This window comes from Entelurus aequoreus, linkage group LG20, assembly GCF_033978785.1.
Source record: "Entelurus aequoreus isolate RoL-2023_Sb linkage group LG20, RoL_Eaeq_v1.1, whole genome shotgun sequence".
NCBI classification, from domain to species: domain Eukaryota; kingdom Metazoa; phylum Chordata; class Actinopteri; order Syngnathiformes; family Syngnathidae; genus Entelurus; species Entelurus aequoreus.
The window spans coordinates 22,112,670-22,138,029 of record NC_084750.1 but is presented as its reverse complement, the minus strand read 5'-3'; the positions used below and the strand labels follow the sequence as shown (position 1 = coordinate 22,138,029).

At 37.6% G+C, this 25,360-nt stretch overlaps 1 protein-coding gene and 1 long non-coding RNA gene across 3 annotated transcripts; one reads left to right on the top strand and one right to left on the bottom strand.

The window, feature by feature from the left end:
- Window positions 1–664: 664 nt before the first annotated feature.
- On the bottom strand, window positions 665–24,030 carry LOC133636032 (uncharacterized). 2 transcript variants are annotated; one of them, XR_009822161.1, is made up of 3 exons: window positions 23,237–24,030; window positions 946–1,008; window positions 665–757 (listed from the first exon to the last, which is right to left on the bottom strand). It is a non-coding gene; the product is annotated as an uncharacterized LOC133636032 (long non-coding RNA). The 2 variants fall into 2 exon arrangements; XR_009822162.1 differs by having other exon boundaries at window positions 718–788.
- On the top strand, window positions 1,667–21,311 carry LOC133636028 (nucleoporin NUP42-like). Its single transcript, XM_062029630.1, has 7 exons — window positions 1,667–1,817; window positions 13,675–13,915; window positions 13,998–14,092; window positions 14,182–14,237; window positions 14,316–14,384; window positions 17,813–17,912; window positions 20,961–21,311. Exons 1-7 carry the CDS (start codon window positions 1,718–1,720, stop codon window positions 21,185–21,187), a joined length of 888 nt encoding a protein of 295 aa, XP_061885614.1. The 5' UTR covers window positions 1,667–1,717; the 3' UTR covers window positions 21,188–21,311.
- Window positions 24,031–25,360: the final 1,330 nt, after the last annotated feature.

Below are 25,360 nucleotides of genomic sequence, written 5' to 3'. Positions count from 1 at the left end.
GTATGTATATAAATGATATGTGTTTACAAATGTCTAAATATATATGTACGTGTATGTGTATATATATATATATACATACACGTGTATATATACATATATGTGTGTATATATGTATTATATATAAATATGTATATAATACATACACACATATACATATATATATATGTATATATATATATAAATATGTATATAATACATACACACATATACATATATATATCAATCAATCAATCAATGTTTATTTATATAGCCCTAAATCACAAGTGTCTCAAAGGGCTGTACAAGCCACAACGACATCCTCGGTACAGAGCCCACATACGGGCAAGGAAAAACTCACCCCAGTGGGACGTCGGTGAATTATATATATATATATATTTGACATTAATAATACAGCTTCACATGACATTGGGGAGCTTGTGAGCGATGTGGAATGACAACAAGGAACACGTGACGCTACAACATGGGCGATGGTCGTAGCTGCGACTGTCAAGTTGACCAAGTTTTCGCAGAACTTATGCCCCTGGTTTCGGTAGAAGCCCAGTTCTACCGAAAAGGAATCACCCAAGATGTGACAAAGTATTTTGTACATAAAGGTTAAGAAAGGGACAAGCGGTAGTAAATGGATGGATGGATGGAGGTTAAGTATGAAAATATGAATACTCACGTTTGACGTCATCAATAGTGACGTGGTCGCCTTGCCTTTGCAGCAGCATTCAAACGGGCTGCACTCAGGCTCTTCCTTCAGCTTTGGCGCCCTCTGGTGGTCAAGAAAACAGACATCAGCCAACCTGGGAGGAACGTTTACTATCAACAAGCGAATTGCACGCTACCACCGTGTGAATAACCGTCTAAATATTTCATCCGCATATGCAATAACTACAAACATGTCACCATCTTAAAATTCCCTTTGAGTATTTTACATACAAAGTGTAAACCTTTTCTCACCCTTTAAACTCCAGTGTTGCTGTCGTCATTCCACATCCAGCCACCAGAGGGGACTGTTGTCATCTGTAAGGGGAAAAAAACAATATAAAACGTTCAGTATTGACCAGTAAGCATCCTTAAATTGCACTTGCGTGTTAGCCGAGGAAAAAAGCGAAGAGTTTTAGCAACTACTTTAACTAAATGGAGAGCTTACATAATGCCTTACCTTCATGTTTACGACGACAGCGGCCAAAAAAGTGAAATGTAAATAAACCAGATGAAGGTTGAAGTTTGTCGACCGAGAAAGTAAAAAACGACGGTTCGTCGACAACTTGAGACAAATCGCGTCATTCCAATTATCCAATCATTTGACAGTTTAAAATGGAGGCCTCTCCCGGGTTGCAAGGGGGCGTGGCGTGCAGGGTTGCCAGATAGCGACTAATAGACCCTTTTACAGTAAACGTACGCGCGCGAATAAAGGTCCCAAAAGTGAAGCATCACTGCTTTTACACTCAGACAATGAAGTGGAGCTTTAACAGACAGTTCAGAAATTATCATCGAAATGTGTAGCTGAAATAGGCTCCAGTACCCCCCCGCAAAATGGATGGATGGATGCCAGGTCATTGATTATTTTCTGTTGGAACATGGCAGCCAATGTAAGGAACATCTCAGCGGTGACGTCACATAATTGTGAAGGAAGTGACGTTGTTTTTTTTTGCGCATGCGTCGTTCGATAGTGTCTTCAGGTACTGCCAGTGCAAGGAGAAGCGACAAGAGGAGCAGGACACACAAAATGGTCGTCTGTAAATTTTATATGCAGGGACGTTGTCAGTTCGGACAGAACTGCCGCAACGAACACCCTCGAGTAGGAAGAGGCTCTAGAGAAGATGCAGGTAAGCGACATTTGACGTTTTATTGCAAAACAAACAGTTGGGGTGCTTTTAGAGTCGGTGTATAGTTTGGTCATTGATATTCTCGTCACATGAATGGCAATTGAAAAACGATCGGTTTATTTGAATGTAATTTCGAAATACGTAAAGCTCCCGCCATCAGTGTGTGAATGGGTGAATGTGGAAATAGTGTCAAAGCGCTTTGAGTACCTTGAAGGTAGAAAAGCGCTATACAAGTATAACCCATTTATCATTATTTATTTAACTACATAACATTATTTTTTTTCGTGTCGAGAAGCAATAACTTGATCCAAAGACGGTTTGATTTGTATTTCATAGTTCATATGTCAAAAAATAAAAATAACGTACCAAAAACAGTTGTCTTTTTCAAATCCCGGAACCGGAAGTTGCTGTTTTAATTATAAGACAGCTGATTGGCCTGTCGCGGGTGAAAACAGACTGATCTGTTTACGCATGCGCCAAACGTTGCAACTTCCGTTTTCATACTCGACGGCAGTTTAACTTTGTTAGTTCGCAAATGTATCAACTGATCTCAAATAATCGACAATTACTCCTTTAAAAGATCTAGAAGTTCTGCATCGTACATTAGTAATTGCCTAAATATTGGGTAGAAAGCCGTAACATTTCCCCCCCAAAAAAGGTTAAGAGGACTGATCTGTTTACGCATGCGCCAAAAGTCAGCAACTTTTGTTTTCATACTCGACGGCAGTTTAACTTTTTACGACAGTTCGCAAATGTATCAACTGATCTAAAAATAATCGACAACTACTCTTTTAAAAGATTAAGATAAGTTCTGCATCGTACATTAGTAATTGCCTAAATATTGGGTAGAAAACCGTAACATTTCCCCCCCAAAAAGGTTAAAAGAGGAATATTTGAAGTAATTACAGCCTTATATGACCGAATAATTCATAACATTGCCGTTGGTTCATTATAGTTTTTGAGTAATGACAGTTTATAAGAAAATTGTAACTGACTAAAGGTATTCAAAAGGGCCTCACTCTTAAAAGTGTTAGGTCAAATATGTATACATACTTTACTTTACAACGCCTAAATAACAACATCAACTTATAAGAGTTATTTTTTTAAATGTTTTATGCCATTTTGTCAAAGAAAACCGATGCAATATTTAGGGCTGCAACAACTAATCGATTAAAATCGATTATACAAATAGTTGGCGATTAATTTAGTCGATTCGTTGGATCTATGCGCAGAGGCAACTTTTTTTTAATTTTTATAAACCTTTATTTATAAACTGCAACGAAACAATAATCAAAATAAGTATTGTGCCAGTATGCTTTTTCCCCCAATAATACTGGAAAGGATAGAAATGTAGTTTGTCTCTTTTATCTGATTATTAATCGAAGTAATAATCGACAGATTAATCGATTATCAAATTAGTTGTTACTTGCAGCCCTAGCAATATTTTTCCCTTAAAAGTGGAATATTGGATGTGAAGTAAGTGAAGCCTTCAATAGGTCAATAATTGACAACATTGATTTTGATTCATTAATATTTTATGAGCAATGACAGTATAAAACTGTCATTGTCAAGTACAACTGTCAAGTATAAAACAGCCTGCATGGCAGATGTGTGTTATTAGTGTCACTTTTGCAACATTTTGTCATTACATTACACCTGTTTGCTCTTTTATTCTAGATATTTGTTTTGTTCTTTAAAATATTTTTCAAATGTGTCCTGGGGCGTAAAAAAAATTAGCTGCAGGTCACACTTTGGACACCATTTGAATATATTCTTTAGCTTCAAAAATGCATATAAACCACTGACAATTAATTTAATGAAAACAAATAAACTTAGGTATATATAGGCACTGAAAGAAGTAATCTAGGAGACACAACATTAAAATATCTTCTATGATCCAGATGATCATGTTATGTTTTTATATATAAATGCATAAAATACAAAGTCATTCTTTCAAACCGATATTGATAACATCCTGCTCTTCAAGGCCAGTACTGATAACCGATAACATATTTGTATCTATTATTTTATTAAATGTAGTTGGACTGTAGTTAATGCACTCCCGGAGTAAGAACGTCTCAAATAAAGGTGGATATGACAAACTGTACATGTAGATTTGTCCTAACCAAATATGACATCACTAAGTTAGCGTTGCTCTTAGGGCTGCACGATTTTCAGGGAAAAAACCTAATTGCGATTTTTATATTTTATACATTTAAATGCATAAAACTACAAACATAACGACTGAAGAAAGACAAGTTACTTTTAGATCGTCAATCAACATATTCTTGTCTCAATGTGCCACACGTTACAGCAATATGCAATAATTTACTGTTATTTGGCTTTATGCAGACTGACTCTGACCTTTTGTCGACATCATGCTCTAAAATTGAAAAAGTAACCAATAAAATCTATACAGATATATCAAATAAGTAAATATAAAATAATGCAAGTAACCATTTAAAAGGATGTAAACTTATTTCTCATTTAATTAGAATTGTTTATCATTGTATTGTATTTGGAAGGTAAAAATCTTTGTTATCCTAAAGAAATAAACAAAAAAAAAAATGAACATCGTAAAGTGCTTTTTTTCCCATTTAGATATAAACGAGGTCGGACCTTGTCTTTTTGTAGCTATCACGTGATCACGGCATTCTCGCATGTTGATTGGATCATATCACTAATTAAAACCTGGATGTCGATTAATGGTGCAGCCCTAGCTAACATCACACCCATACATTAGTAATGAAGCTTATGTCCTGATTTTCATCCATCGGTGTGTGCAAGAGTGTTGCGATCACACTGTATTTCGCTTGAAATATACATCTTAAAGTAGCGGCGGTGGGAAAAAAAAGTGCGTCCAGGAGGTCTGCTTGCGAGAGGTCCAGTGATGCAAGCTCTGTCCAGTGCCATCATTTTATTTTCATGAGCAAATTGCAAATTACTTTGGCCTGACGGGATTTTTGCACTTTTCAGACGCGCAGATGAGAACGGCCAGCAGCTTTTTTTCCGGCAGCTTCTTTGCCGGTGAAAGCATTTTCATGGACTTACGAGGCATGAAGGCTGGCGGCGTTTCGGGGTGGCTGGTGAGGTATACACATATGAATCCTGGTGTTGGTGTTTTGTCTTCCTAGCAGAGTGTTAGCAGGGCATTTGGCTCACAGGATGTCTTATTCTGAAAGGAGCAACAAAGTCCCGCATGTTTGTTAACACTCTGTCTGGTGAGGTTAAAGGCCTACTGAAATGATTTTTTTTATTTAAACGGGAATAGCAGATCCATTCTATGTGTCATACTTGATCATTTCGCGATATTGCCATATTTTTGCTGAAAGGATTTAGTAGAGAAAATCGACGATAAAGTTCGCAACTTTTGCTCGCTGATAAAAAAAAAGCCTTGCCTGTACCGGAAGTAGCGTGACGTCACAGGAGCTAGTATTCCTCACAATTCCCCATTGTTTACAATGGAGCGAGAGAGATTCGGACTGAGAAAGTGACGAATACCCCATTAATTTGAGCGAGGATGAAAGATTCGTAGATGAGGAACGTTACAGTAAAGGACTTGAGAGGCAGTGATGGACGTATCTTTTTTCGCTCTGACCGTAACTTAGGTACAAGCTGGCTCATTGGATTCCACACTCTCCTTTTTCTATTGTGGATCACGGATTTGTATTTTAAACCACCTCGGATACTATATCCTCTTGAAAATGAGAGTCGAGAACGCGAAATGGACATTCAGTGCCTTTTATCTCCACGACAATACATCGGCGAAATGCTTTAGCTGCGAGCTAACGTGATAGCATTGTGCTTTAACTGCATATAGAAACAAAAAAAATAAACCCCTGACTGGAAGGATAGATAGAAAATCAACAATACTATTAAACCGTGGACATGTAAATACACGGTTAATGCTTTCCAGGCTGGCGAAGGTTAACAATGCTGTGCTAACGACACCATTGAAGCTAACTTAGCAACTTAGCAACCAGACCTCACAGAACTATGTACTCTCTCCTTTTTCTATTGTGAATCACGGATTTGTATTTTAAACCACCTCGGATACTATATCCTCTTGAAAATGAGAGTCGAGCACGCGAAATGGACATTTAAAGTGACTTATCTCCAAGACAATACATCGGTGACACACTTAGCTACTGAGCTAGCGCGATAGCATCGTTCTCAAATGAAGATAGAAACAAAATAAATAAACCCCTGACTGGAAGGATAGATAGAAAATCAACAATACTATTAAACCGTGGACATGTAAATACACGGTTAATGCTTTCCAGGCTGGCGAAGGTTAACAATGCTGTGCTAACGACGCCATTGAGGCTAACTTAGCAACCAGACCTCACAGAACTATGTACTCTCTCCTTTTTCTATTGTGAATCACAGATTTGTATTTTAAACCACCTCGGATACTATATCCTCTTGAAAATGAGAGTCGAGCATGCGAAATGGACATTTAAAGTGACTTATCTCCAAGACAATACATCGGTGACACACTTAGCTACTGAGCTAGCGCGATAGCATCATTCTCAAATGAAGATAGAAACAAAATAAATAAACCCCTGACTGGAAGGATAGATAGAAAATCAACAATACTATTAAACCGTGGACATGTAAATACACGGTTAATGCTTTCCAGGCTGGCGAAGGTTAACAATGCTGTGCTAACAACGCCATTGAAGCTAACTTAGCAACCAGACCTCACAGAACTATGTACTCTCTCCTTTTTCTATTGTGAATCACAGATTTGTATTTTAAACCACCTCGGATACTATATCCTCTTGAAAATGAGAGTCGAGCATGCGAAATGGACATTTAAATTGACTTATCTCCAAGACAATACATCGGTGACACACTTAGCTACTGAGCTAGCGCGTAGCATCGTTCTCAAATGAAGATAGAAACCCATCAACAGCCGTGCTCACCTGCATTCCAGCGATCAACGTCACGACGAAGGACTTCATCCGTGGGTTTGGCGGCAAGCATCGGCTAGGCGTATTAAGTAGTCCTTGTTGTGTTGCTGTAAGTATTGTAATGCCCCGCAGTGGAGAAGGAGTCACACAGACAAGGAAGCGCTGCTCAATCGCTTTATTAAAAAGCGGTAACTGGTTGTAGTTCAAAAAGTAACGCACACACATACACAAGCTGCTGTTAGCCAAAACTCACGCTCACACACACTCAAGTTCTCCGCCAACTCACTCGCGCATGCGCGTTCCCCAAACCCTTAAAGACACAGTACACTAATGCAAATATCACAGATATTACAGTATTGTACTTAGCCGCTAAGACACCGATCGATCCCACCTACAACGTTCTTCTTTGCAGTCCTTTGTTCATTAAACAAATTGCAAAAGATTCACCAACCCCGATGTCCAGATACTGTGGAATTTTGTCGAAGAAAACAAGAGGCTTTTCTATCGGGTCCGATGGGGTCCAACCACTTCCGTTGCTTTTGTGACGTCACGCGCATAAATCATATCCAAAGGAGTTTTTCAACCGGAAGTGTGGCGGGAATTTTAAAATTGCACTTTATAAGTTAACCCGGCCGTATTGGCATGTGTTGCAATGTTAAGATTTCATCATTGATATATAAACTATCAGACTGCGTGGTTGGTAGTAGTGGGTTTCAGTAGGCCTTTAAAGGGGTACTGTACTTTGGGGGGGGGGGGGGTTTGCCTATCGTTCACAATCCTTATGAGGGACAAGAACACATGTTTTTGTTTTGTTTTTTCATTCTAATTTGTAATAACCGGCTTGTTCTGGGTGGATAGCAATGAAGCTAACGGGAGAAATCCATTCTGCGTCTAAATCACTTTAAAAATGCATCCAAAAACCTATTTGTATCTATTACTTTTTTCAATGTAGTTTAACTGTAGTTAATACACTCCCGGAGTAAGAAAGACTCAAATAAAGGTGAACATGACAAACTGTACCTGTAGATTTGTCCTAACCAAATATGACATCACTAAGTTAGCGTTACTCTTAGGGCTGCACGATTTTCAAGGAAAAAACCTAATTGCGATTTTTATATTTTATATATTTAAATGCATAAAACTACAAACATAACGACTGAAGAAAGACAAGTTACTGTTAGATCGTCAATCAACATATTCTTGTCTCAAGGTGTCACATGTTAGAGCAATATGCAATCATTTACTTTTATTTGGCTTTTATCTGACCTTTTGTCGACAGCATGCTCTAAAATTGAAAACTATACAGACATATCAAATAATAAGTAAATATCAAATAATAATGCAAGTAACCATTTAAAAGGATGTAAACTTATTTGTCATTTGATTAAAATTGTTTATCATTGTATTGTATTTGGAAGGTAAAAATCTTTGTTAACCTAAAGAAATAAACAAACAAAAAAATGTACTTAAATAATTATGAACATTCAGTGTTTCCCATAACCTGCCAAGATACCTGTGGCGGTGGGGGCGTGGCTATGGGCGTGGTCACCATGACATCATCGAGTAATTTGCATAATTTACTACAATATGATTTTCTCTAAAAAGGCTCAAAAATGTATACTTACTAATTAATAACGGTTTTGTTTTAAACGTCCATCCATCCATTTTACAATATAATTACAACACTTTATGTACATATTTATATACAGACTTGAACAATAAGTTATTCACTGAAATATATTTATTAATTGTGGTTCTTACAAAAAATATATCTTATAAAATATAAAAGCTAAAATGTCTCTTAAAGCTCTGCACCTTTAATTAGTGCATACTAAATAATTTAACTTTAGCCTACTACTACAACCATATTATTTACCAGCAACATAAAGTGAAACAGAGGCAGAGGTGTCCTGCCACAGTCAGTAACAAATAAACAGAAAACAGTAGTGGTCAAATACAAATAAGGCAACAAGAGAAGTATCCTACACTTCTCTTTTGTAAAGTAAATCTGAACAGCCCATATGGGCATCTACATCAACTATATGATTTGCATAAAAAAGCTGGACAGGACAAAAAAATAATAATAATTTTTTTATTTGTGGCGGACGTAATTCTTTCGTGGCGGGCCGCCACAAATAAATGAATGTGTGGGAAACACTGACATTGTAAAGTGCTTTTTCTCCCATTTAGATAAACGAGGTCGGACGTTGTCTTTGTTGCTGTCACGTGATCACGTCATTCTCGCTCGTTCATCCATGTTGATTGGATCATATCACTAATTAAAACCTCAATGTCGATTAATGGTGCAGCCCTAGCTAACATCACACCCATACATTAGTAATGAAGCTTATGTCCTGATTTTCATCCATCGGTGTGTGCAAGAGTGTGGCGATGACACTGTATTTCGCTTGAAATATACATCTTAAAGTAGCGGCGGTGGAGAAAAAAAGTGCGTCCAGGAGGTCTGCTTGCGAGAGGTCCAGTGATGCAAGCTCTGTCCAGTGCCATCATTTTATTTCCATGAGCAAATTGCAAATTACTTTGGCCTGACGGGATTTTTGCACTTTTCAGACGCGCAGATGAGAACGGCCAGCAGCTTTTCTTCCGGCAGCTTCTTTGCCGGTGAAAGCATTTTCATGGACTTACGAGGCATGAAGGCTGGCGGCGTTTCGGGGTGGCTGGTGAGGTATACACATATGAATCCTGGTGTTGGTGTTTTGTCTTCCTAGCAGAGTGTTAGCAGGGCATTTGGCTCACAGGATGTCTTATTTTGAAAGGAGCAACAAAGTCCCGCATGACCAATGCAGGCCATGTTTGTTAACACTCTGTCTGGTGAGGTTAAAGGGAATTTTGCCTATTGTTCACAATGCTTATGAGGGACAAGAACACATGTTTTGTTTTGTTTTTTCGTTCTAATTTGTAATAATCGGCTTGTTTCCGTTTTGACAAAAAATATATGTATGCACTGCATGAAATTGCCTACCTATTTAATGTTAATATTATGCAATATTGCAACAAATAATATATTACCATAGTTTCCCCAAATTTTTATTTGTTAAAATAAAAATACTTCAATATCTGCTTGACTTGTGGCTTCAAAGCAAGTTATCCATCAAATTGTACACTGTAAAAAGGACACTGGCTATTATGTTAAAATTACGATGTTTTTTTTTTACAGCATTCAATTGAAAACTGTAAATTGCAAAGAACTCTACTACTGTTTTTACTATAAAATGTTGCAGACTACGCTGTCCTTTTTTTTAACTGTAAAATCTACGGTTGTTGTTACTGTAAACAGAAAAATGGCACCACCAAATACTGGCAGCTCAGTTGCCAGAACTTTTAAAAAAAATATCCAGTGGTACTGTTTTTCTATTTACAGTAATATGTTGAACAGACTACCGTAATTTCCGGACTATAAGCCGCTACTTTTTCCCCTCGTTCTGGTCCCTGCGGCTTATACAAGGGTGCGGCTTATTTACGGCCTGTTCTTCTCCGACACCGACGAAGAGGATTTCGGTGGTTTTAGTACGCAGGAGGAAGACGATGACACAATGATTAAAGACTGACTTTTCATATACCGGTAGGCTGGTTATTTTGATAACGTACAGGTGAGCACTTTGTATTACTTTGCACCGTTGTATTATTTGTACTCTGCACGAATGCTGTTCGCCATGTCAAAGATGTGAAAGTTTGATTGAATGATTGAAAGATTTATTGTTAATAAATGGGACGCTTTGCGTTCCCAAACAGTCATCTCTGTCCCGACAATCCCCTCCGTGGTAGCAGGAACCCCTATATACTACGGTAATTACACATCAAAACCCTGCGGCTTATAGTCGGGTGCGGCTTATATATGGAGCAATCTGTATGTTCCCCTAAATTTAGCTGGTGCGGCTTATAGTCAGGTGCGGCTTATAGTCCGGAAATTACGGTACCTTAATTTTTACTAAAACTAAGCTGCCAGTAGTTTGCTGTAAAATAACCGTGGTACCATTTTAAAATGGTAAATAAACAGTGGGTACTTTTTTTCCCCGTCTACTGTAATGTAATGTTTAAAAAATGTGTAGATTTCACATAAAAAAATGGTGACCAGAATTTTATTGTACAATATACAGATTTTTTTTTTTACAGTGTTTTTAAATAATAAAATGCATAAGCATATCCATAAATTATTCACTGTTAAAAGCGGCCCTCAATGAAAACGAGTTTGACACCCCTGCTGTATAATAACCAAGCTGTAGAGCCATTGTTATTGTAAGAGCGAAAACTAAGGAACTATTTTTGTATCGTAGGAACACATCGCCATTCATAAGACAGAGACACTCAAAGTGGTATGACATTAGCCAGCGGTAAGCTGGGATCTGAGCTGTCGTTGTGGCTTGTGCAGCCCTTTGAGACACTCGTGATTTAGGGCTATATACAGTAAGTAAACATTGATTGATTGATTAAGCTAGCTTCTGCGTCAGCAGCTGAATCGCTTTTGAGTTTGTAATGCACTACACAATGCGATAGGACACCAATCTACACTGAAACACACAAACAATCTTATTACAGTACTTGTTAAGTATCTGCCCATATTTAATTTTTTTTTTGTTTACAACTAGCTCAACAGTGTATGTATGGTAGTTTTAATAACAAGCATGACTCGTTGCATGTATCACCATCAATATTGTAGTGACTTACTCGATTTGTTTCGTCCAGTCGGCCAGGGACTATTTTTTCCAGTTAATTTTGGGTAGATGGAAAAAAGTTTTTACCACTACTGAGTAGTGTTGTCCAGATACCAATATTTTGGTACCGGTACTAAAATTATTTAGATACTTTTCTAAATAAAGGGGACCACAAAAAATGGCATTATTGGCTTTATTTTAACAAAACATTTTATGGTACATTAAACATATGTTTCTTATTGCAAGTTTGTCCTTAAATAAAATAGTGAACATACAAGACAACTTGTATTTTAGTAGTAAGTAAACAAACAAATACTCCTAATTTAGCTGCTGACATATGCAGTAACATATTGTGTCATTTATCATTCTATTATTTTGTCAACATTATTAAGGACAAGTGGTAGAAAATAAATGATTCATCTACTTGTTCATTTACTGTTAATATCTGCTGACTTTCTCTTTTTACATGTTCTATCTACACTTCTGTTAAAATGTAATGCTCACATATTCTTCTGTTTGATACTTTACATTAGTTTTGGATGAAACCACAAATTTGGTTATCAATCCGATACCAAGTAGTTACAGGATCATACATTGGTCATATTCAAAGTCCTCATGTGTCCAGGGACGTATTTCCTGAGTTTATAAACATAATATAAATAAATAAAAAATGAAAGAAGATGTTGTGATGCCAAAAAAAATAGACGTAATCATAGTAGTATCGACTAAATACGCTCTTGTACTTGGTATCATTACAGTGGATGTCAGGTGTAGATCCACCAATGGCGTTTGTTTACATTTTGACGCCGGTGAGCTATGGTGTGTAGTGAAGCATGTTTAGCTATTCCTCGTCCTGCAGGGATGATACTTGTAAGAAACTTACTTTTTGTCGCCATGGAGACAAGGATTAGTGATTTAGAAGTAGCTAAAACACTGCCGACAGCAGCTGGACTTTAGCCGCTAGCTAGCTAGCCATGTCTTAAAGTTTCAGTGTTATAACTTCACCTTTATCGTTAGTTTTTAAGCCAAAATGCCTCAGTTCTCCCTTGTCTGTCTACACACTGTCTGCTTGTAAGTACTCTGTGATTGTGCACTGCCGAACATGCTCCTTTGCTCGTAAAACCAGCAACGACGTGATGACGACGGGGGGGTTGGTGGACCGGTACTTTTCAGAGGCGGTACAGTACCGAATATGATTCATTAGTATCGCGGTACTATACTAATACCGGTATGACGTACAACCCTACTACAAAGTTTCTTAATGCAAACAGTTTGTCTGTCGTTGTGATGCAGTTTTTTTTAGCAGTATCCTCCTCACCAGATATACAAAAGGCCTTTCCATCGATAATAACATTGCGTGTCAGTCCTGACTATCTTGGCTTCCGTCTGCTACAACCTTTTACCTTCTCTTTGTGCTCGCTCAGCTTTGATGACCAGCCGTTAATCCTCTGTATATTCAGCTTCAAAAATATATGGTTTTGAATCCTCAAATCTGTCATTTGTCCAAAAGTACCGTATTTTTCGGACTCTGAGTCGCAGTTTTTTTCATAGTTTGGCCGGGGGTGCGACTTATACTGAGGAGCGACTTATGTGTGAAATTATTAACACATTACCATAAAATATCAAATAATATTATTTAGCTCATTCACGTAAGAGACTAGACGTATAAGATTTCATGGGATTTAGCGATTAGGAGTGACAGATTGTTTGGTAAACGTATAGCATGTTCTATATGTTATAGTTATTTGAATGACTCTTACCATAATATGTTACGTTAACATACCAGGCACGTTCTCAGTTGGTTATTTATGCCTCATATAACGTACACTTATTCAGCCTGTTGTTCACTATTCTTTATTTATGTTGAATTGCCTTTCAAATGTCTATTCTTGGTGTTGGGTTTTATCAAATACATTTCCCCAAAAAATGCGACTTATATATGTTTCTTTCCTTCTTTATTATGCATTTTCGGCCGGTGCGACTTATACTCCGAAAAATACGGTAGTAATTTTTATCTTCTATTACAAAGTCTGTCCTGATTAGAACACTCGTTTGTTGACAGAAGTAGAAAGTGCGTGAAAGAGGCTTGGGTTGGATATGAAAAAATAGGAATTGCAGTGTTCACACGGAAATGGAAAAAATGCGATGCAGGTAGCATATGGCCAAAAAAATTGGAATTGACCTGCAGTGTGAACAAGGCCTCAGACAGAACCTCGACTGTTTTGATCAAATGCTCCAATGTCACTCCTGTGTGTGTGTGTTTTTCAGGGCATAGAAACCAGGTTTCTGTGAATACCTCGCAGCAAAAAGGAGGATTCAGCCATCAAGGGTCCTCCCACGTGAGCAATCAGTGTGGCGGGAGAGGACACAGCTTGAAGAGCGCCGAAATTAGCCTCTCTTCTCAAAACAGCAACCACAGGGACTATGAGCAGGGACAAAGAGGAGGAGAAGGAGAAAAAGGACGAGAAAGAAGACCAGCACCGGGTGAAGAGGATGAAAAGCAGAAACTGTGAGTTGTCAATTTCCCTAACTATAAATAACGCAACAGTGACGTAAAATCACAAATTGCCTTTTGATGTCGTCCTGCTCAGGGAGACCATTGAGACTCAGAGTGACATGATGGTTTGGGAGAGCTCAGGCCAGTCAAGCTTCTCATGTTCCAGCGGCTCCAAGGCACCGTTTCTTGGTAGGTATCAAACACAAACCCACGGCATATGTTTTAGTATTACACCAACATGATGTCCCTCTCTCTCTTTCCCACCACCACCACCTTAGGGTTGGACATATCTCCAGAAGAGCAGAGGTCTGAATATTACGCCACCAAGAGTTACGTAAGTGTCGCGTTGAATGTTGGAATCTTGAATTGGTGTGAAAAGTGTCTAATGCTTGGTCCTGGTCTACTTCTTTAGCTCGACAGCATCACCTGGTTGCTCATTCAGTGGGGAGACCGGATGGACCCATCGACTCGTGCAGCTTTGGTGAGGCACACACTGTTACTCATGTTGAGTGTTAATCCTAGAGCTGTCTTCCACTCAAGGTTTTCATAGTCCAATCTGATTTTGTCAGAGTTTGCCCATTGTCAACGGTTAGGCGGTTTTGGTTGTTGTTTTTTTAGTGTATACTGACTGGTCACTCGGTGTGAATTTGCCAAAGTTAATTAAAGCCCCACTTAAGAACTTTTGAGTTTTGGTTGGTTTTGGCGACGCCGGTGAACCAAAGCGGTATTGTTTTGCCAGAAGAAGACCACATTTCTCACGAGGACTAGCGCATATAGCAGACCTGGTCAAATTAAGGCCCGTTGAGCTTTTCAATCTGGCCCGCCGGACATTCCCAAATAATTTTTTTAGATCTTTAAGATGGAAACTGTAGCTGCCATTATGATGTGCAGTCATCTTTTCAAATGACCGTAAGTCTTGAACTATACAAAGTAGAGGTGTCCGATAATATCGGACTGCCGATATTATCGACCGATAAATGCTTTAAAATATAATATCGGAAATTATCGGGTTCAAAATTATCGGTATCAAAAAGTAAAATTTATGACTTTTTAAAACGCCGTTGTGTACACTGACGTAGGGAGAAGTACAGAGCGCCAATAAACCTTAAAGGCACTGCCTTTGCGTGCCGGCCCAGTCACATAATATCTACGGCTTTTCACACACACAAGTGAATGCAAGCATACTTGGTCAACAGCCATACAGGTCACACTGAGGGTGGGCCGTATAAACAACTTTAACATGGTTACAAATATGCGCCACACTGTGAACCCACACCAAACAACAATGACAAACACATTTCGGGAGAACATCCGCACCGTAACACAACATAAACACAACAGAACAAATACCCAGAACCCCTTGCAGCACTAAGTCTTCCGGGACGCTACAATATACACCCCCCGCTACATCGGAATCTGGGTTTAACGTGGTTTGTGGAGCTCCCCCTGGTGTTGTAGTTATGGCGGTCATTTACATTATGGAAGTAATTTGATATGTACCGTATTTTTCGGACTATAAGTCAGTTTTTTTCATAGTTTGGCCGGGGGTGCGACTTATACTCAGGAGCGATTTATGTGTGAAATTATGAACACATTACCGTAAAATATCAAATAATATTATTTAGCTCATTTACGTAAGAGACTAGACGTACAATATTTCATGGGATTTAGCGATTAGGAGTGACAGATTGTTTGGTAAACGTATAGCATGTTCTATATGTTATAGTTATTTGAATGACTCTTACCATAATATGTTACGTTAACATACCAGGCACGTTCTCACTTGGTTATTTATGCCTCATATAACGTACACTTATTCAGCCTGTTGTTCACTATTCTTTATTTATTTTAAATTGCCTTTCAAATGTCTATTCTTGGTGTTGGGTTTTATCAAATAAATTTCCCCAAAAAATGCGACTTATACTCTAGTGCGACTTATATGTTTTTTTCCTTCTTTATTATGCATTTTCGGCCGGTGCGACTTATACTCCGAAGCGACTTATACTCAGAAAAATACGGTAGTCTGACATCAAATAAAAGAAAACACATTGATTTCACATACATTATAAGAAAGAATCATACCTCATTGGCCTCATAAACTCAGAAGGAATAAAGTTTATTTTCAAGCTGAGACTCCATTAACGTCTTCCATCAAATGTTTGCTGTCTCATGCTGCTTCCCTTATTCCGTCACATATTAATTGTCCCCCCCAACAATGTGACCAAACCGTAACAAACAATATATTCCCCTCCAATTTACATAGGTTTTGTAACAAAAATAAAGTTAACATACACTTGCATGAATTAACCAAAGGAAATACATGTTTAATCACATTATATGTAAATATTAACTTGTATTTATTTATTCTAACCAACTGAAATTATATAACATATATACAATGTGCTTCTCTCAGCAGCTACAGTCAATATTCAGTGTTTTATCGTTAATAGTTAATATCGTAAATCCCACATTCTTTATTTTCATGTACATTCTGGGTGTCTCATTTGGTAAAAACAACTTAAAATTCCATTCCGTTTTTTAAGGCGGTCCGTCATAACATTTTTAGCTTTCAATAAGACATTGTGAGGTTTTGTATTAGTGTTCCTAAAAATAAAAAAAAACGGCCCCGAGACACATTTCTTTTGTAAATTTGGCCCCCCGCGGCAAAATAATTGACAAGGCCTGGCATATAGCGTCATACTGATATTATGTCTGCTGTAATATTGCCACAAATATTAATGGCTATGCTGATGTTAAAAAGGAGACCCTATCAAAAAAATATCTTTGAATGCACTAGAAACATGTCGCTACTGCCAAGAATGTATCCGAAGCAAATAAAGACTGTCTGGAAAGTTTTTTCGAATATTAATTGCTACCAAGCAAATTTCCGATAGCTAACATCAGCATTATCATTTTTATTTGAGCATGGAAAGTCACTTACCAGTGCAGCAGGATCACAGCCAAGGCAGCGTTGGTCTGAAATCCCTCGTCTTGAGCTCACGCCAGCAAGTGAAAGCCAGGGCAATGTTGATCCTGACTGTCCTTTTATCCGGGTTAGCTCTGTTTTTGTCTCCTCAGACAAAACTTTTCGTTTCTTTGGTTGTATTGGAGCTTCGGCCATAACAGCAGTAATTGCAAGTAGGGGTTCTTTTTCTTTTTGTTGTCTGGCGGCATCGACTTCTGTCTTTTTACCGAATGGGGAAAGGGAGAGTGACGTATGCCGTAAAGCAAGTCCGCACATTTGTAGTTTTATGTGTGGTAGGGTTCCTGCCACCTTCCTCAATGTTGCTAAGTGCCAGTAATAGCGATACAGAGGTGTCATTCAACTAGTTTTAAGTCGATGTATCATCCCAAAAGTTACGAAACAATTTTATGAAGGTTGAAAAGTAACTTAGTGCTGCTTTTAAGGTACTTGTGAAAGTATTACATTAAAGTGAACAAAACAAAGATCTAATTTGCGACTTTTCCCACCTCACAGCAGTTGGTGAGGTCCTCGGCTTTGACGCAGCACTTAGGAGACATCAAACTTGACTAAATAGAGGATAATTACAACCGCGGGGCGAGATTTCAAATAAGAGATGTGGGTGGCCGAAAGACGGCCAGCTGATTTAAGAAATGTGACATCACACCAGGAAGCAAGTGACAGCCGAGACTAGGATTTATCTCTTACTTTCTGAACATTATTTGTCTGCACTCTAGAATACTGTTCTAATATTTAAAAAAGACATTATGATGAACACAATCAATGTATCCTCCCAACACAACCGCAGGTTTAACTCGATTTAATATCAGACGATTCAACTGCGAGGTTGTTTGTCAAATCAGATTCCTTTGACTATTTGAAGACAGCCCTAATTAATACATGCATTTATTGTTGATGAAGTACCTAATTGTTTGATCTTTCCACAGCTTGTAGAACTTAGAAATCCAGCGCCTCAGGTCTTGTCAAGTGGCTTTGGCTCAGCACCTACAAGATGTGGGTCCTCTTCCCCTGATGTTGGTAATGAAGGTGAGTTATCTTCTTTCTAAGGCTCAGTTTCAGAAAGCTTGTGAATGCTTTTTTCAGGGTTTCCACGGGTAATTAAAAAGCATTAAGTCAATACAGTGATTTTATGAAAATGAAGGCCTTAGATGGCATTAAAAATAATTAATAATGATGTACAGAGGCATTAAAAAAATCATATAATTGTAGACCTCGGCCAATAGCCAATGAGTCAATTAATTGAACGATTTAAAATGGAAGAAGATAATCATAATTAAACACACAAATAAAACATTATTTGATGTTTCCTCTGCCAAGAAAGTATATTCTGTGACTATTTATTTTAGTTAATAAAAAAATACAACTTGGTTAATAAAATTTGAGTGTACAATTACGTTTTGAGCACATTTAACAATACCACGATAATAATGTTAACCGCAATCATTTTTGTTAACATTACTTTAGCCATTTTGTTTATTTGTTGGTTGTGAATATTTGAGGGTCCTCCAATCCCTCCTTAACAGAGACATAACCTATTTTATTGATTTTGATTGTGATTTTTTATTCAAGTGCAAAATTTGCTTACAGACAATATATTTTATTTGTTTTTTTAACAATTACAATGTTAAAATACACGTTAATTGCATTTTAAATGGTTTACTTTCCTTATTATGTATTGTTATTACATCAGTGGTTAATTTGGTCTCCAAAAAATAATGGCAACAATATTGTTTATCCGCAATAATTTGTAGGTCAATATATCGTTGAGCAAAATTAGTTATCGTCCCAGGCCTACACCTGACCTAGTTTTTCCCAACTGAGGAAAAATTGCACTTCAAGATGTTCAATATTGAAGTGCAATTTTTGCTAACACAGATTGAGAGTCCATTTTATTGTTATGTTTAACTATTTAGGATAATTAGGTTATTGACCTTCCAATTTTACAGTATAAGAAATGTTTGTTGCATTTGAAAGGGTTACTTGCATTATCATAATCAATCAAATATTACTTTAGTGCTTAATTTGACCATATTTAATGTCAAACTCTTACAATTTGTAACCTTTTGAGTATATATAATAACTATCTGCAGTAAGATATAAGACCGAAATTGTTTTAAGTGGAAGTAAAAAGCATTACATTAGATTTCCAACTGCAGAGGAAGTAATATGTGAATCAAAACCTTGTAATAAATGTATGTTAATATTACGAGCCTTCGGTGTCACACAAGTGTAAAATTAAAAAATAAATAATCTTTGCTAATATTGTAGTCACTTTGCATCAAAGATGCTAAAACCAAACCAAAGTAGGTCAAGAAATTAGTGTAATATTTACTTTTTCATGTAAGTAAACAGTCGCTGCAGGAATTACTGATTGCGCCAATTCACGCATTGCCTCGCAACTTTGTCCAATGCCCAAAGCCTCCCGGTACATTTTGGCCAATCCGCATCATTTCCAGCGATCAGATTTTTCTCTGATCTTAGATCAAAACTGTTTGATTTTAGTGGAGATAAAGCAGGAACGGCAACGCTTGCGCTAGGCCTTCTGGGTAATGTAATTAGTTCCACTAGTTCTCATGTATTAATACACTTATTTAACCTTTATGTATCCAGAGTAAGGCAATTAAAATTACTATATAGATCGCTACCAACAGTTAACTAAGGCTCTTAGAGTGCAGAACATATATTAATGTTTAAGTTAGACAAACACTTTAAGTGTGATACATACACAGAATGATAGGGGTGTGACGGTACGTGTATTTGTATTGAACCGTTTCGGTACGGGGGTTCCGGTTCGGTTCGGAGGTGAACCGAACGAGTTTCCACACGGACATATTAAGTAGCGTAACGCACGTTGTGTAAACAATGCACACCGAAGCACAACACACGGCATGCTAGCTGCTAACGGGCTAGGATAGACTGACCATACGTCCTCTTTTCACCGGACATGTCCTCTTTTGCGGAGCTGTCAGGGCGGAGTTTCTTAAATACCTCAAATGTCCGGCATTTTGAGTTAGGGTTGCGTGTATTTTCAATCTACGTTCAGGGTTAAGAAGGGGTTAAAAACAAAACAAACTTTCCGCGCAGCAGCATTGGTGAGGGAGGGGCAGAGACAGAGAGAGTTATGATAAACGCGCATGCGTCGCCAGGCTCTGCTTTTTATCCATAGATTTATCACATTTAATGTATTATTATCTATAGCAGGGGTGTCAAAAGTGTGCCATTTGCGGCCCACAGCTAATGTTTTAAAGATCCACGGCACATTCTAAAAATACTATTTAAAATAAACAAAAACATAACAAAAGTGAAATAAAAAAAGGTTAAATGTAATTTAGAAAAAGTTGCAATGTTGACTAATAAAAGAAAGCTGTTTGTTTTTTCTTTCAAACTGTCATTGCTCAAAACATAATATCGAATCAAAATCAATGTTATTATGAATTATTGACCTATCTAAGGTTACGATTACTTCACATCAAATATTCCACTAAGAAAAATATTTTTGGTGGAAGATTTTGCAAATTTGGTAAATAAATAACCCAAAAATTTATATTTTGTTGTTTTCTTACTGTACCGAAAATGAACCGAACCGTGACCTCTAAACCGAGGTACGTACCGAACCGAAATTTTTGTGTACCGTTACACCCCTACAGAATGACTGCAATTTGTGGACAGCGAAGAAGAAGCTCAGTGTTTTTACTGTCATCTAGTGTCTACTTTTAAGTCAGCGCGATCCATTTTTTGTTGAAATGTTGGGCTTTTTGAGGTTAAGGTTACAAGGAACACTTAAAAGATTGATAATTCATAAAATCACAAGTCAATTCAATGTTCATGGAAAAAGAAACTGCCTCAATACATTGCAACTTTCTGAAAAAGCTGTTGTGAATTCAGGCACTAAATAAATCAATTAAAAAAAGCATTGGCTAATAAGAAAGGAGATGCGAGCTAAAAAAAAAAAAAGGCCCTGGTGCAGCTCTTAGTCAGATGTTTGGTGAGCTCAGCTTCTGTGGATTTTCGATTTTTCTGATTTTAGAGGATTTTTAACGGTAGAATGTGATCTTGCTGGGTTTTTTTTTTTAGGGTTTGAGGGAGAACCACCAGCCCAAGCAACTAAGCTCAGTGTAGCTTCTCCAGCGAGTGGACTGGGCTCCCCAGTGGTCCCAACATCTCCACCGGGTGCTGTCGAAATCTCAGGCGATCTTTTCTCCCTTGAGAGCCAGCTGACCCAGGACCAGCTCAAAGCCCAGAGTTTCACTTTGGGCCTGGTTCCTCTGAAGCCGCCTCCCGCTGCAATGCTTGCCATTTAATGTTTGCTTATGTTTTTGTTTTTCCCCCATATTTAACTGTTTTTACTGACTTTAACTTGTGCACTTAACATTTACAACAAACCCCACCCCCTTCACACCCCAAACAATCCTTTAACAAATGAAATTCACACACAAAATTTTTTTTTAATAAAAAGTGAGAAAAAAAAGTACATGAGTCTTTATCCTAACAATGTATACAAATCTTGAAATGAGTAGCTTGGTTACCAAACAGGGTTGCTACTTACTGTATTTTTCTGATTATAAGTCGCAGTTTTTTTTCATAGTTCATAGTTTATACTCTGGAGCGACTTATGTGTGAAATTATTAACACATTACCGTAAAATATCAAATAATATTATTTAGAAGCGACACCGAGGAAGAAGATTTCATGGGATTTAGCGATGAGGAGTGACAGATTGTTTGGTAAAGGTATAGCATGTTCTATATGTTATAGTTATTTGAATGACTCTTACCATAATATGTTACGTTAACATACCAGGCACGTTCTCAGTTGGTTATTTATGCCTCATATAACGTACACTTATTCAGCCTGTTCACTATTCTTTATTTATTTTAAATTGCCTTTCAAATGTCTATTCTTGGTGTTGGGTTTTATCAAATACATTTCCCCAAAAAATGCGACTTATACATGTTTTTTCCCTTCATTATGCATTTTCGGCCGGTGCGATTTATACTCCGGAGTGATTTATACTCCGGAGTGATTTATAATCCGAAAAATACGGTAGTCATCGGGAAGTGACTTCAGCTTATCAAAGTGAGAGATAAAGGGGCGCCACCTTGACTCTAATTTGTTCAAAGACCCCTAAAAGAGTGTGTTTAATTTTTTAAAACTTTGATGAAGACCATAACATCCCTCAGCCAAGAAGATGAGAAAGGAGGCTTCTATTCGTAAAGTTCTCTTCTACGAGCTAAGAGAGATGACAACGCAATAACATCTGTTTTCGGTCGTTGAATGGCATGTCGGGAGATAAAGCTGCAAGACCTCGGATAGGGTTTTGAAAAGAAAACTCCAAAAAGTGTCCAGTTTTGGACAGAGAAAACAAATGACAGTGGACAGCAGGGGCCAAGCCAGTACAGTGTTTCCCACACATTAATTTATTTGTGGCGGCCCGCCACGAAAGAATTACGTCCGCCACAAAAAAATATAATTTTTGTATTTATTTTTTTTTGTCCTGTTTTGTTCTCAGGAAAATCATATAGTTGATGTAGATGCCCATATCGGCTGTTCAGATTTACTTTACAAAAGAGAAGTGTAGGATACTTCTCTTGTTGCCTTATTTGTATTTGACCACTACGGTTTTCTGTTTATTTGTTACTGACTGTGGCAGGACACCTCTGCCTCTGTTTCACTTTATGTTGCTGGTAAATAATATGGTTGTAGTAGTAGGCTAAAGTTAAATTATTTAGTATGCACTAATTAAAGGGGCAGAGCTTTAAGAGACATTTTAGCTTTTATATTTTATAAGATATATTTTTTTGTAAGAACCACAATTAAATATATTTCAGTGAATAACTTATTGTTCAAATCTGTATATAAATATGTACATGAAGTGTTGTAATTATATTGTAAAATGGATGGACGGACGTTTAAAATAAAACTATTATTAATTAGTAAGTATACATTTTTTTAGCCTTTTTAGAGAAAATCATATCATTGTAGTAAATTATGCAAATTACTCGATGATGTCATGGTGACCACACCCATAGCCACGCCCCCACCGCCACAGGTATCTTGGCAGGTTATGGGAAACACTGCAGGCTGAGGATAGATCCCAAAAGCGATTTCAGCGATTGGAGGATCGACTTGGCTCAATTGACGATACTTTATCCAAGCACGCTGCCGACATAGAATCTGTCTTCCATTGAAACACGTGTCCAGAGCAATGAGGACGCTATATGCTCAATTTCACCAGCAAGCTCACGAAGATTGAGAAACAAATGATAGATCTCGAGGACAGAAGCAGGAGGGATAACATCAGAATAATCAATATTAAAGAAGGCGAAGAAGGAAATAACGCGCTGTCTTACCTTGTCCGCCAACATCCCCAAGTGGTTCCCTGCCTTGGCTGCTACTCCACTATGTACAGCGCTCGAAAAGATGGCTTTGAAGCCTTTCTCATCTATCCAGCAACAATCAAACTATCCAAAGGCTCCCAACAACACTTTTTTTGACAATTCAGCAGAGGCCGAAAAGTTCATCTATGCAGCCTCGTAAACTCCACAGTACTTGGGGGTACCCACACAGAAACATGGACATACGACACTTGGTAAGTACTTGGGGGTACCCACACAGAGACATGGACATACGACACTTGGTAAGACTATTTTTGTTTGATTTTCTTCAGTGAGACTTTTTCATCGTTGTGCTTCTGTGTTGGAGACAGACATGGATCTGTTTACTTCCTGAGTCGCTGACGCGTCATGTTGCCACGTGACTGTTTTTCTTTTTCTGTTTTTTACTAAACCACAATATTATTTTGTATTCATAGAAGATATATAAGAGTTTTATTGTTTGCTTTTTCTGTTTGTTATCCGAACCTAATTACGAAAATGGTGTGATGAATGGGAATTATTTAGGAAACAATTTTTTTGCATTTTGAAGTTGTTCCATATTAAATATGTGATACTTACCACGCCTCATACATATATATGTAACCCTTGAAGCTGGCTTCCCCTATCCCGGGTCCGTCTAGTCCTCGGTCTCCCTATGAAGTCTCTGCGTTGTGTATTGTATTTTTGTGTGCGTGGGAAGACGGAGAGAAAGACCAGGCAAGGAAGCATAGGATCTGGGTGGAGTCGTCTTTATCTCAAATCTTCACCTTTAGAAAAGACATGGAGTTGTCTCACAAAATACAAAATATGTCACACTATAACACTTTATATTTTAAAACACAATCAACTTCTCTCATCGTGACCAGTAATATACCCAGCAGGTAACGTGTGGGTGTGCGTGCGTGCGTGTGTGTGTGTGTGCGTGCGTGTAGACATAAACGACTGAGTGAGTGGATAATCATATGAAAAGAGCCAAAACATGTCCTAGCAAAACATGCTTCTGGGATACCACACACACTGGCATACAAACATAACAAAATCAACAGTCTCTTCACAATTTACAAAACCCCCACCTTAATATAACTCTTAGCCATCATATTTTGTGAATAAATCGGCTTAATAGTGCAAAACAATAACTTTTTTTCATCTTTTAACTGGGGAGCCTGGTCCCTTCCTGCTTACCTTTAGAAAAGACATGGAGTTGTGACCTAAGATGGCCACAACCAACGAAGAAGAACATTCACAGACAACAGTGAACAGACCACGAAGTGGCGCCCCCTGGAGGCTTCCGTAACAACTGTCTCAACCTTTTGAAAGAACCTCTGCATACTCCCCACATCAGTTCACCTCCTTACACACACATATATATATATATATATATATATATATATATATATATATATATATATATATATATATATATATATATATATATATTTTTTTTTTTGTTGTTGTTAATATTACTTCTTTAGTTTTTTACTTTTGCGATTGGATATTTAGAAGCTCTTGGGGGGAGCTTTTTGTTTTTCCATGTTTATTTTATTGCCTGCAGTGTGCGAGTGTATGTTTTTGTGTGTGTGGATGAGAGGTTGTTTATGTGTTTGCTTGAATGGTCCAGTTGTTGTGTGCATGTTTGTGTTGTGTGTCTGTGGCCCACAGTCCTTGACCTAATGCCCTCTTCTCTTGTTTATGTTTCATGAACAGAGGAATTATTTATCTGACCATGATCACACCCCCTCTTCTTCTTTTCATGACTCTGAAATAACTCTGTATGCATAGTTCTGATAGTGAATTTTCCTCTGAAATAGAGGAGAATGAAGACATGATAAACTCCCACAATTTGGAATCGATCAGTTTCTCAGACCACATCAACTACAAATCACAAAGATTTATGAGCGAAATGGATCCAGATAGAAATGCTCCTCAAAACACCAACAATGATTATTTATATTATAACATTTATGCAAGATAATAACATATCTCTAGTACATTTTAATAGCAGGAGTCTATACTCTCATTTTGATGATATCCAGGACTATTTGAATCAATTCAAATCTCCATTTAATATTATAGGTGTTTCAGAGACATGGATGAATGAGA

Coding starts and splice junctions, on each gene's coding strand:
- LOC133636028 (XM_062029630.1), top strand. CDS start 1,718: ATGGTCGTCTGTAAATTTTATATGCAGGGACGTTGTCAGTTCGGACAG. Junction 1,818..13,674: donor AGGCTCTAGAGAAGATGCAG/GTAAGCGACATT, acceptor TGTGTTTTTCAG/GGCATAGAAACCAGGTTTCT. Junction 14,093..14,181: donor CTCCAAGGCACCGTTTCTTG/GTAGGTATCAAA, acceptor CCACCACCTTAG/GGTTGGACATATCTCCAGAA.